We start from the raw sequence: 13,393 nt of genomic DNA on the forward strand, positions 1-13,393 counted from the left end.
GGTGTGCTGAGGTGGGGATGGTGGGCCTGGGCCTCGGAGGGGCACCTGACGCAGGGTGTCCTGAGGCTGCAGCCCCAGCCAGCACCCTCACTCTGCCCTGACCACTCTCTCAGGTCAGATGCCATCTACTCAGCCCGCTACGACGGCTCCGGCCACATGGAGGTGCTTCGGGGACACGAGTTCCTGTCGCACCCATTTGCAGTGACGCTGTACGGTGGGGAGGTATACTGGACAGACTGGCGAACAAACACGCTGGCCAAGGCCAACAAGTGGACTGGCCACAATGTCACCGTGGTACAGAGGACCAATACCCAGCCCTTCGACCTGCAGGTGTACCACCCCTCCCGGCAGCCCATGGGTAAGGGCCGGAAGGAGCCAGCAGCCTTGTTAGAAGCCCTTAGGAGAGGAGGGGGCAATGAGAACAGGAGGAGGTCTATGCCAGAATGACAGGATGGGATGGAGCAGCCTGGTAACAGGAAAGAGCTGGCAGCAGGCAGTGCTGGAACGGGGAGGATGAGGAGGGGTGAAGAGGGGTCGTTCAGGTGAGAAAGGCCAGGGAGGGGCCAATAAGTCACAGGATGTTCTTGCTTCTCTCCCCACCCCTACCCGTAGCTCCCAACCCCTGTGAGGCCAATGGGGGCCGAGGCCCCTGCTCCCACCTGTGTCTTATCAACTACAATCGGACAGTCTCCTGCGCCTGTCCCCACCTCATGAAGCTCCACAAGGACAACACCACCTGCTATGGTAGGAGACCCCTCCCTCCAGAGCCAGTGGTGAGCTGAGGCTGCAGGGGAAGGTGTCAGCACTCAGGCTCCCCACTGTAATTGAAGATAGACAGTCCAGTCAGGAGGGACCTGATGGGGGAGTCCCCAGGGACAGCCTCTGTAAGAAGGGGGGTTACACACAATGTAGGAGCTTCCTGATAGCCAAAGGCCGGCAGCAAACAGAAGGAATGACAAGAAGGAGGGATCCTCATCTGGGCGGGTGGGTGGGAAGCACAGAGGGGGTGGGGGGCTGCCCTCAGTGACCCGCCCCTGCCCCACAGAGTTTAAGAAGTTCCTGCTGTACGCACGTCAGATGGAGATCCGGGGGGTGGACCTGGATGCCCCCTACTACAACTACATCATCTCCTTCACGGTGCCCGATATCGACAACGTCACAGTACTGGACTACGACGCCCGAGAGCAGCGTGTTTACTGGTCTGACGTGCGGACACAGGCCATCAAGCGGGCCTTCATCAACGGCACAGGCGTGGAGACGGTCGTCTCTGCAGGTTCTGTCCAGGCCCTGCCCATCCCGTGGACCCGGGCGGCCCCCACCCAGCCCATGCTCCTTACCCTGGTCCCCAGCACCTACTTCCTGTTCCCCTGGGTCTTTCAAAGTACCCCAACGTGGTTTCCTGATCCCTATTCCCGCAGAAACCAGGTTGCCCCCTCTACCTCCCAAACTCTGCTGTGCAAACCACCAACCACCACCTTCCCACTGTGCCCCCAGACTTGCCAAATGCCCATGGGCTGGCTGTGGACTGGGTGTCCCGGAACCTGTTCTGGACAAGCTACGACACCAACAAGAAGCAGATCAATGTAGCCCGGCTGGATGGCTCCTTCAAGAATGCTGTGGTGCAGGGCCTGGAGCAGCCCCACGGCCTGGTTGTCCACCCCCTGCGTGGGTCAGTCTAGAGCCCGGGGTTAGGGAGCATTGGGGTACGGGCAGGGGAAGAAGAGGACTCTGAGCTTCCTCTCCCTGCACCCCTCCCTCCCCCAGGAAGCTCTATTGGACCGACGGTGACAACATCAGCATGGCCAATATGGACGGCAGCAACCGCACCCTGCTCTTCAGTGGCCAGAAGGGCCCTGTGGGTACGAGCTTGCCCTGCCTGCCCCGAAGCCCTTCCCTGATTCCTCAACCAGGACATGCTTTCAGGGTCCCCCAGTTGCCCCACTGTTTTCCGAATTCCCAGCTGTGTTTGTCATCACCACCCTTCCCCCAAACCCACTCACCCTTCACACATACTCTGTGCCCATCCCTGGGGGTGGGTAGCCCAGCTGGGTCAGGCTCTGGGACCCCAGCCCCGGTGCCAGGCTCTCTGGCAATGACACCACCCTCTTCCAGGCCTGGCTATCGACTTTCCTGAAAGCAAACTCTACTGGATCAGCTCCAGGAACCACACCATCAACCGCTGCAACCTGGACGGGACCGAGCTCGAGGTCATCAGTACCATGTGGAACCAGCTGGGCAAAGCCACTGCCCTGGCCATCATGGGTGAGGGCCACTAGGTGGGAGCAGGGACAGGAGCAGGGCAGGCCAGCTTGGACTGACTGGCTGGGAAGATAGGGGCTTGCCTGGAGGCAGCCTGCCCACTCTGGCAGGGCAGGCCCTTCAGGAAAGCTGAGAGGAGGGCCTTTCTTAGGGTATCATCCCCTCCTGCCGCCCTAGGGGACAAGCTGTGGTGGGCAGATCAGGTGTCGGAGAAGATGGGCACGTGCAACAAGGCTGACGGCTCGGGGTCCGTGGTCCTGCGGAACAGCACCACTCTGGTGATGCACATGAAGGTCTATGATGAGAGCATCCAGCTGGGTGAGGCAGGGGGCGAGGGGCAGGGGTGGCAGGAGGGGGCTCAGAGAGGTCGGGGCTGTGGCCAGGATTGGCTGCGGGAACCCCTGGGCAAGCGGGTGAATGGGAATGAAAATGGGGCTCCGCTCACCACCCAAACGGGCTCCTCTTTCTAATTCTGAGACAACTTACAGGCTTACAGCTACCCTGGCCACAGGACTGGGGGCCAGGACAGACAGCCTGAAAGCTGGGTTGGGTGGTGACCCCCTCGAGGTCCAAGGTGAAGGTGGTGACTGTCTTGCCCCTGAGCAGCATGATCCTGACACTGAGGTCCCACGGTGGGCCACTAACCCTTTCTCTCTGCCTCCCCTAGAACATGAGGGCACCAACCCATGCAGTGTCAACAATGGAGACTGCTCCCAGCTCTGCCTGCCCACATCAGAGTCAACCCGCTCCTGCATGTGCACAGCTGGCTACAGCCTCCGGAGTGGCCAGCAGGCTTGTGAGGGTCAGTACCCCCGCCTTGGCCCAGGTCCCCAACCCCAGCCCGTCCTAATCTACAGCCCCACCTTTCTCTCCTCACCTTGACAACAAAACTACGTTCGTCATGTATTATTAAGGACCTTCTGAGTTAGATACTCAGGAAGCCCCCTGTGCTGGGTGCTGTGGGGGATGCCAGGGGACAGAGGCGAGGGGTCAAAATCAATGGGGTGCAATGAACTGAGTTTTATAGGACTAGTAGGATTCGAGTGTGTGTGGCTCAGAGAAGAGATAATATGCAAGGCAAGGGGTCCAAAGCGATAGGAGGGCGTGTGCAGGGGCCCTGGGGTGCCAAGCCCGAGTGTGGGCAGTGTGGGGGAGTCATGATGATAGACTGCGAAGCGAGGTGGGCCATGAGTTCTCAGCCAGCAGTGCCTGGAAAGTGGTGCTTGGGGCAGATTAACCTGGCGGCGGAGAGCCAGCTGAGTGGGGGAGGGAGAAACCAAGGCAGTTTGACCAGTTAGGAGGCCGTTAGGAGATGGGGCCTAGGCTGGGGCTGAAAAGGAAGGATGGGACTCAGACTTTCTTCAGAAATTGCCATTTCCCAAGGCGCACTCCTGGGTACCTCTCTCTTTGATGTGGGTAGATGGGTTAAAAAAGCTTTAGTGGTTTTTTGTTTTGTTTTTTTGCTGCAGAATTTCTCAGAACCTTAAACATGCTCATCAGCACTGAGAATGTTTCAAGAGAAGACTACTGTTTGGAGTCTTCCCAAACTTACTCAACCATAAATCTGTTTTTTTTCTTGGAGCCTGAACAACTAGGATCCATTTGGGGATTCATTTGGGGATACACTGTATCAAGGGACAAAGGCAAGGGAGGATTCAAGATTGGCTATCGTGCCCTGTAGGAAATGGGGAAACAGAATAAGACTGGCTCAGGAGCGAGGTGTGGGGAATATTGAGTGTCATGTGTTGGAGAGAGGGGAAGACAAAGAGGAAACTAAGATGGAAATCTAGATTTGGAAGTCATCCAGTGCGACTGTCTTATCTGAACCTCCCCAGAATCTCCCTAACAGCCTTTGGGGGTGCAGGGTTGTATGTATTGAGGGAAGCCAGATTGAGGGCATAGTGCAAGAAGAGAAAGCCAGGCCTCTTCTGCCCTCTAGTGGAAAGCTAGAGACTTGCAGGTGGTTCTCCAGAGTTTGGAGTTCATTTCCCCACTCCCAGCCAGGTGACTGCCCTGCCCAGGCTCCAGGCCTCAGGCTAGGATGTGTGTACATGTGTGTTGAGGGTAGAGAGATGATAGCTGGGGGAAAATATCAAAAGGGAAGCAAAGAAGAACATTTAACAGTGACAGAAGCCAAGTTTAAAGGGGCGTCAGCAAGTCCCCTGCCTGAAATATCCTTGTGTTTCAGGTGTGGGCTCCTTTCTCCTGTACTCTGTACATGAGGGAATCCGGGGAATCCCCCTGGATCCCAACGACAAGTCGGACGCCCTGGTTCCAGTGTCGGGGACCTCACTGGCTGTCGGCATCGACTTCCATGCTGGTGAGCCATCTGACGGCAGGAGGAAATGGGACATGGCCTCCAGGGGTCACAGCTGGAGGGGGAGGCACTCGCCACAGCTGCCCTGCTCCTCTTTGTCTCCCCTTCCAAGCTCCCTGGCCCCCGGCACTCACTCACCTCTATCTTGACCCCCGCGTGATTGTGAACCCTCACCTTGCTCCTGCCTTATTGGGCATCCCCTTATTGGTTCCTTCACCTCCAGAAAATGACACCATTTACTGGGTGGACATGGGCCTAAGCACCATCAGCGCCCGGGCCTAAGCCCAGGGAACCGGGCAGCAAGCGTTGAGGATTATGTAGTAATAATAAAAAGCATTAACTTGGCGTGGAGAGCATGTAGCCCGTGGGTGGATGCGCCGTGAGTGGGAGGCATGGGAGGCGTGCTCAGGGGCTCAGAAGGGGCCGAAGGGGAGAGTGGGATTTCAGAAGGGGGGGGGGTCTGAAGAAGAGAAGGGGAGGCAAAGATGGGGACAGGTGCGAAAGCAGTAGGGGCATCTGGGAGCTGGGAGAGGACTAGGTACGTGTGTTCCCACTCAACCCCCCTGAGCGCCACCCACTTCCTCCTCAGGCAACATCTACTGGACGGACCAGGGCTTTGATGTCATCGAGGTCGCCCGACTCAATGGCTCTTTCCGCTATGTGGTCATCTCCCAGGGTCTGGACAAGCCCCGGGCCATCACTGTCCACCCAGAGAAGGGGTAAGGAGCTGGACAGGCTAGCCAATCCCATTTCTGGCTCTGGCCTGGCCTGGTCGCCCTGGCCATAGTCCACACTGTTGAGGCCTTCTCTCCTCCATGTCCTGAGGAATGACCCCCACTTCCACCTCCATCCCCCAGGTACTTGTTCTGGACTGAGTGGGGCCAGTATCCACGTATTGAGCGGTCTCGACTGGATGGCACTGAGCGAGTGGTGCTGGTTAATGTCAGCATCAGCTGGCCCAACGGCATCTCGGTGGACTATCAGGTTTGGATGCAGGCTTGGCCTTGGGGCCAAAGGGTTGGACCCTGTGCTCTTGAGGGGAAGCTCCCCTTATCCTATGCCCTGCTCCCATTTGAATCTCCCTGTAATTCATTTGGTAGGAAGATATGGACCCAGGGAGTCATGGGAGCTTCTGGCTCAGCTCCCACCTAGAGTAGGGCTCTTGCCCCACCCCCAGAAGTGGTAGATGGGGGGCTACTCAGAAGTGGAGACTGGAGGGAAGCCTAGAGGTCAGCAGATTGGCAGGTCAGAGGGCAGGAGGAGGTGGCGAAAGGAGGAGAAAGAGCGTCAGGAGTGAGTGAGACGCTCCTTGCTGCCCGGGACAAGGGGGCTGACGGGAGCCCAGGGGCCTGGAGGTGAAGTGGGTGCCTCTGGCCTGTAGGATGGGAAGCTGTACTGGTGTGACGCCCGGACAGACAAGATTGAGCGGATCGACCTGGAGACGGGTGAGAACCGCGAGGTGGTTCTATCCAGCAACAACATGGACATGTTCTCGGTGTCCGTGTTTGAGGATTTCATCTACTGGAGTGACAGGTAAGGGCTCCCGTCCTGGCCTTCTCCTTGGCTATCTGTTCCCCCGCACCTGGCCCCAGTTGACGTCCTGCTCATGGTTCTTTCCTTTCCCCCAGGACTCACGCCAACGGCTCCATCAAGCGCGGGAGCAAAGACAATGCCACAGACTCTGTGCCCCTGCGGACAGGCATTGGCGTCCAGCTCAAAGATATCAAGGTCTTTAACCGAGACCGGCAGAAAGGTGAGGCTAGGGTCTGGGCTGGGCAAGAGAGGCCAGAGGGGCCCTGGCCTGGGAGTGCCTAGAGTGAGGGGACGAAAAAAGAAGTAAGACCCAAAGGGGCACTTTCCAGTGGCCCCAGAGACCCGAAGGTAGTAAGGAGAGGCTGAGGCGCTCCAGGACCGATCTGAGGGTTGTCTGAATTGAGGGTATCGAGGCAAAACAGGGCGCCAACCAGAGTTTTAACCTCAGCCGAAATGACAGAGGCATCGGTGAGTCTTTCCCCCAAGAGGGCCCTGCCCTCCATAACCTCCTCCTTCCCCTGCACCCTCCCCCAGGCACCAATGTGTGTGCAGTGGCCAACGGTGGGTGCCAGCAGCTGTGCCTGTACCGGGGCGGTGGGCAGCGGGCCTGCGCCTGCGCCCATGGGATGCTGGCTGAAGACGGGGCATCGTGCCGTGAGTATGCTGGCTATCTGCTATACTCGGAGCGCACCATCCTCAAGAGCATCCACCTGTCAGATGAGCGCAACCTCAATGCACCTGTGCAGCCCTTTGAGGACCCTGAACACATGAAGAACGTCATTGCCCTGGCCTTCGACTACCGAGCAGGCACCTCCCCAGGCACCCCTAACCGCATCTTCTTCAGTGACATCCACTTTGGGAACATCCAGCAGATCAATGATGATGGCTCCGGGAGGACTACCATTGTGGAGAGTGAGCCCAGACTCCGAATCCTCCCAGGAACGCGGGTGGAGTGCAGGGAGAGTCAGCACAGACTCAGGGCAGACCCCAGCCAGCCCATCCCTGCTCTATCTGAATCCCACCTGCCTCAGCATCCCTGACAGATGGCCAGCGAATCACACTGTGCCCATTGTAGTTACTTGGACATTTCTCCTCCTTTGGAGGCAGTTTTCCCCTCCTACTCCCCCACCCCAGTCCTAATTCACCCCTAGGCTGCACAGAATAAGCCCCAGCTCTCCTCTGTGTGTCTGGTGCTCACAGCACAGGCTGCAGAGACGGGCCAGGTTCAAGCCCAGACACAGGATTTCAGCCACTTGGGCAAGTTTCCTACACTCTCCAAGCCTCAGATTTTTCCTGTATAAGGAGACAGGAGCACCTGAGGTGACAAGTGTGAAACCTCAGCTCAGCACCAGACAGGTGGTGGCACTCCATGAAGGGCAGTGGGTGCTAGAGCTATCATCCTAGGACAGCCTTTCAGGTCTTTGAAAACTGCTATTTTGTTCTGCTACAGTCTTCTCTCCTCTAGGCTGGATACCCCAGGTCTTTTGACTCATTCATTTGTTCATTTATTCATTCATCCCGTCCATAAAGTTCAGTGCCAGACAGTGAACTAGGTGCCAGGTATACAGTGGTGACAAGAACAAACCTGTCCTTTCAGTCTCCTCTGGACATTTTCTGCTTCACATAGTCCGGTCCACATGTCTGTCTAAAAATGTAGTGTCCTATGCTAAACTCGATACTCTGCAATCTGGGGCTCAATCAAGAGAGACTGATAGGACTGTCCCCTCCCTTCAGGCCATTGTTCAGGCTACACTACTTCTATTAATGCAGCTTTCTGGCAGCTACTTCTTCATACAGCTTGAAGCCACTAAAACCTCCTGAGTTTTTTCCCTCTTACAGGACTGTTCTGCTGCCTCTCTCTCATTGTGCACTTAGTTCTTTAACCTGAGTTTAAAATGTCTACAAAACAACCCAGTTCAGGATCTTTTTAAGTAGGAAGCTCCCCAGTACAGCCCAAGTAGGTGCTGATTTACTGAAATCCAGTTTGCACTCAACATGGCAAAATTCTAGCTCCAGGGAAGTGTGACCGCGACAAAGTCAAATATACTCAGGTTGGGAAGACGCAGGAAGAAGGGTCAAGGAGGACCGTGGGTCATTTGGGTTGGGGGCTGTGCCCCTACAAGCTCCCCAGTTCTCACACTTCCAACCCCACATGTACCAAGGACGTGGGTGCCCCAGGCAGTCCTCCGTAGCCGCTGCCTAGGCTGTCCCCTCAGCTCTGCTCTGTGGCCTTATCCTGACCTATGGCTACTCCTGTCTCCTCATAGACGTGGGCTCTGTGGAAGGCCTGGCCTATCACCGTGGCTGGGATACTCTCTACTGGACAAGCTACACGACATCCACCATCACCCGCCACACGGTGGACCAGACCCGCCCAGGGGCCTTCGAGCGTGAGACAGTCATTACCATGTCTGGAGATGACCACCCTCGGGCCTTTGTGTTGGACGAGTGCCAGAAGTGAGCTGCCAGGCCCAGGGCATAAGGAGGGGTGGGCCACAGGGTGGCAAAAACTGCCCCAAGCAGACCTGGGAGGGGAATGCAGGAGCAGGAAAGATTGGCTCTAACCTGAGCTCAGCCACTTCCTTGCTATGTGACCTGGGAAAACAGAACTGGCTTCTATGCAGCTCAGTGTTTCTCAGACTCCAGGGTGCATGTGGATTGCCTGGGGAGCACTGGGCCCCCAGCCCCACCCCAGGCCTAACCGGGTGAATCTCTGGGACCAAGGACCCAGGAAATACCATCCAATGCAGGTTGTTTGAGGACCACACAGTCACACCCAGTGTAGTGCTTGACCAGCCCTGAGGCCTTCCACACCCACCTCTGGAGCCTTACCACCCTGGAGAGGAGCATGGTGTGGCCAGCCTGCCCCATTGCCTCCTTTACTGAGAGGAGGGCAAGACACTCATTCAAGGGCCAAGCTAGGGCTCGGACCTCAAGTATGCAAAGGCCTTAAATTGTGGAGGTGATTCTCGAGAACTCCTTAAGGGTAGGATCCACACATCCCCAGCACTTAGTACACAGTAGACACTCAATAAGCAACTCCTGGGTACGGGAAAAAGACGGCAATAAAATTATAGAAAATACTCTGAGCAGTGACTGGGGCCGTCAATAAGACGAATCATAACTCATTTAATCCTCAAACCATCCTGTAGCACAGGTAGTATAGCCCCACGTCATAGAGAGGAAATTGAGGCACAGAGAGTTTAAATAACTTGCCAGAATTCCTAGCTGGTAAGTGGTGGAGCCAGGACAAGAACCCCAGAGCCTGACTCACTGGGCTACACTATCTCTCAGTAAACACAGAGGATTGTTTCACAGACACTGAGAAACACTTGCTCACACAGACCGCCATGGCCAGGCCCTTCCTGGGCACCGGGACTGTTGGCCTAGGTGGCTCAGAGGTTGCCTGTGGTGCTAGGGTCTGGTTCACACCCTGGCCGACCCATGGGTCTTGGTAATCTGCACACCCTAGCCTGGGCCTTCTGTGGAGGAGCCCCTGGCTTTGACTCCTGTTCCCTGTGGCTCTCTCTTCCCCCAGCCTGATGTTCTGGACCAACTGGAATGAACAGCACCCCAGCATCATGCGAGCAGCCCTGTCGGGAGCCAACGCCTTGACTCTCATCGAGAAGGACATCCGCACCCCCAATGGCCTAGCCATCGACCACCGTGCCGAGAAGCTCTACTTCTCCGATGCCACCCTGGACAAGATCGAGCGGTGCGAGTATGACGGCTCCCACCGCTATGTGAGTCTCGGGGCAGGCAGGACGGGTGGCGCAAGGGGGCTAGGGTCGGGGGGCGGCTGCTCAGCCAAGAAGGAGACTGCCCAGGCCCAGAACAGCAGAGAGGGAGGCCGCCTGGTGGGAAGAGCTGGGAGGACCACAAGGAGTCCCATCCAGGCCCTGACATTGCCACTTAGCTGTGTGGCCTTGTGCAGTCTTCACCTTCTGGGCTTGGTTTCCTCATCAATTAAATGAGAGAGGTGGAAAGATGCCTCTGCGGGTCATTCCCATTCTGTGACTTTGTCTAGGGAACCTAGGCCAGGGCCAGGCCCCCTTGTCCCTGGAGCCAGCTGCAGGGGAGCGGAGTTGGAGCGAGAGGCCTGAGCGATACCCGTGAAGGCAATGGTGCTGTCTCCACAGGTGATTCTGAAGTCGGAGCCAGTCCACCCCTTCGGGTTGGCTGTGTACGGGGAGCACATCTTCTGGACCGACTGGGTACGGCGGGCTGTGCAGCGGGCCAACAAGTACGTGGGCAGCGACATGAAGCTGCTGCGTGTGGACATCCCCCAGCAGCCCATGGGCATCATCGCTGTGGCCAATGACACCAACAGCTGTGAGTGGGGCCGCTGCCACCAGCCTTGCTGTCCTGCCTACTGTGCGAGCGCACACACACACACACACACACACACACACACACAAACACACCACTCCACTCTGTTCTCATCTGCATCTTTGAATACCCCAGTGCATGCTTTTGTTGCCCTTCCCGCCCAGAACCACACATCCTCCCACAACCTGATTATACACACAGAGACCCGGTTCTGCCTGCACTACCCTCTGTATGCGCGTGCGCAGACACACTCCCACTCCGGGCCTGGCGGACTGAGTGTCCTCCACACAGACCTGAAGCTTTCCTGGGCCTCTCATACAGGCCCTGGGGCCCCCGTCACTACACACATGACCTCAACTCTCCGTACATTTGAATCTCCCAAAGCATGCCTCGAATTCCCTATCACCCCACCTAAGAGAATACATGTCCCCCAACTCAGGCCCCCGCAAACACTTGTCACCTGGACGTCCACCGCTGTGCCACAGCCAGTGCCCAGAAGCTCAGTGAATCTCTGGGAATGGCTGTGGGCATTCCGTGTGTGCACTGCAGAGAACAGTCTTAGGTCTTTGTCCTCCTTCCGTGCCTCAGGTGAACTCTCCCCTTGCCGCATCAACACCGGGGGCTGCCAGGAGCTGTGCCTGCTCACCCACCAAGGCCACGTCAACTGCTCTTGCCGAGGGGGCCGAATCCTCCAGGAGGACCTCACCTGCCGGGGTGAGAGAGGGTGTAAGGGAGGAGGACGCTGGTGGGGGACTCACTGGAACCCAGCTCCTCCCAGACCCTCCAAAAACCCAACTCCCTGAAACTTTCACCGAGGAGAGACTGAGGATGACCTCAGTTCCCGGTGAGAGAAGGACATGAGTGCTCAGGGCCCCAGGGCTCTGGCTCACAAAGGTCCTTCCCTCCCCACCAGCGGTGAATTCCTCTTGCCGAGTGCAAGATGAGTTCGAGTGTGCCAATGGTGAGTGTATCAACTTCAGCCTGACATGTGATGGCGTCTCCCACTGCAAGGACAAGTCTGATGAGAAGCCGTCCTACTGCAGTAAGGAGCCACCTCCTCCCCCAGGCCCCTGGCCCCCAGCCACCAGCCTCAGCCCCCAGCGGGGGGAGGGGGGGTCTGGGAATGAGAGGAGCAAAAGCTCCATGACTCAGCTCCATGGCCCAAGAAGGAGTTTTGGGAGCTCATGGAGGGCAGAATCACTGTGACCCCTGTGCCAGGCCCATAGCAGGAGCTACACAGCTTGTCAAGGGAACAAATGCATGCTGTCCCATTAGAGGCAGCCCCTCCTCTGTAACTGCCGGGCCCCCACCCACAGACTCACGCCGCTGCAAGAAGACTTTCCGCCAGTGCAACAATGGGCGCTGTGTGTCCAACATGCTGTGGTGCAACGGGGCAGACGACTGCGGGGATGGCTCCGATGAGGTCCTCTGCAACAGTGAGTAGGACCCCACGCCCGGGCCTCAGAACCTCCAACCTCTGCCCCACCTTTACCTTGCCGAGCTTTGGGCCCCAGGCCCCAAGGGGTCTGATTCGGGGCACTCTACGATGGGCTTTGGGCCAGGTGCTCTGGCCCCCACGGGGAGAACCTGGCCTGATGGTACCGGGCGGGCGCTGTTCCAGAGACAGCCTGCGGCGTGGGCGAATTCCGCTGCCGGGACGGCACCTGCATCGGGAACTCCAGCCGCTGCAACCAGTTTGTGGACTGTGAGGACGCCTCGGACGAGATGAACTGCAGTGAGTGGTGCCCTTTGTCAGGGGCCTCACCGGCCTCTGCCGTGCTGCTCCCCTCCTCCAGCCCAGCATTGCTCTCCGCCTTCCCTCGGACTCACAGGGTGGCCTCCTTTTCCTCACAGCCTGTCTGTCCCCCTCTTGCTCCCTGCCTCCAGGCCTGGACTCCCCTGGGATTCAGGCAGGGGCCAGTGAATGCAAGGTGTGGACAGCATTTCACCTGAAGGGCACTATTCAACTCTCTGAAACACACGAGGGCCCTGGTGGGCCAGTAGTCGCCAGGGAGGGTATTTGGAGGGAACCTGGTGTCACCCCTCATCCCCCCCGCCCCCCACCAGGCGCCACCAACTGCAGCAGCTACTTCCGCCTGGGGGTGAAGGGTGTGCAGTTCCAGCCCTGTGAGCGGACCTCCCTCTGCTACGCGCCCAGCTGGGTGTGCGACGGCGCTAACGACTGCGGGGACTACAGTGATGAGCGCGACTGCCCAGGTCTGGCCAGGGTCAGGTACACAGTGGGCAGTGGGCCCCCGAGGGGGTCAGGGCCCTCATGCCTCCCTCACCCCCAGGTGTGAAGCGCCCCAGATGCCCCCTGAATTACTTCGCCTGCCCCAGTGGACGCTGCATCCCCATGAGCTGGACGTGTGACAGGGAGGACGACTGTGAACACGGCGAGGATGAGACCCACTGCAGTGAGTGACCACAGCATCCCATCCCCTGAGCTGGGAGCTCAGAAGACCTGCAGGGGGCTAGGGCTCCACCATAGCCACTGAGACCGTCTCCAGGCCCCCCCTTCTTAGCTCCCTCCTAGGAAATGCCCTCCTTTCCCGAGGCTCCCCACCCAGACCCTCAAGAGAGGGGGATCATCTCTCTAGCTCCTGCTGAGCCCCCCACAGAAGGGTACCATGGGGGTCCCTCTCAGCTGTCCCGCGGCACCTGCCTACCCAGCTGAGTGACCCACTGCCCTCCATCTAACTGTGGCTTCCGACTAACTACCCCAGATACGTTCTGCTCAGAGGCACAGTTTGAATGCCAGAACCATCGCTGCATCTCCAAGCTGTGGCTGTGTGACGGCAGTGATGACTGCGGGGATGGCTCGGACGAGTCGGCTCACTGCGGTGAGGGGTGGCTGGGATCAGGTCAGGGGGGCTCTGGGAGGAGCATGCCTGCACACAGACACACACTCACACCCTCTAGCAGGAGGGACAGCACAGCAGTGGGGACATCGCC

At 58.0% G+C, this 13,393-nt stretch overlaps 1 protein-coding gene across 2 annotated transcripts in view; it reads left to right on the forward strand.

The window, feature by feature from the left end:
- Positions 1-13,393, forward strand: part of LRP1 (LDL receptor related protein 1) — an 83,968-nt gene that overhangs the window by 52,696 nt on the left and 17,879 nt on the right. For both annotated transcript variants that reach the window (XM_039865753.1, XM_039865754.1), the window contains exons 26-40: positions 5,166-5,295; positions 5,434-5,560; positions 5,958-6,109; positions 6,205-6,329; positions 6,644-7,021; positions 8,377-8,566; positions 9,648-9,852; positions 10,249-10,441; positions 11,027-11,152; positions 11,352-11,480; positions 11,755-11,874; positions 12,060-12,173; positions 12,506-12,655; positions 12,733-12,855; positions 13,165-13,281. In XM_039865753.1, coding sequence (XP_039721687.1) covers positions 5,166-5,295; positions 5,434-5,560; positions 5,958-6,109; positions 6,205-6,329; positions 6,644-7,021; positions 8,377-8,566; positions 9,648-9,852; positions 10,249-10,441; positions 11,027-11,152; positions 11,352-11,480; positions 11,755-11,874; positions 12,060-12,173; positions 12,506-12,655; positions 12,733-12,855; positions 13,165-13,281 — 2,379 coding nt within the window. The remainder of the gene's footprint in view (positions 1-5,165; positions 5,296-5,433; positions 5,561-5,957; positions 6,110-6,204; positions 6,330-6,643; positions 7,022-8,376; positions 8,567-9,647; positions 9,853-10,248; positions 10,442-11,026; positions 11,153-11,351; positions 11,481-11,754; positions 11,875-12,059; positions 12,174-12,505; positions 12,656-12,732; positions 12,856-13,164; positions 13,282-13,393) is intronic.

The sequence above is a fragment of the Pteropus medius genome, unplaced genomic scaffold, assembly GCF_902729225.1.
Source record: "Pteropus medius unplaced genomic scaffold, Ma_sr-lr_union100, whole genome shotgun sequence".
Classification (NCBI taxonomy): domain Eukaryota; kingdom Metazoa; phylum Chordata; class Mammalia; order Chiroptera; family Pteropodidae; genus Pteropus; species Pteropus medius.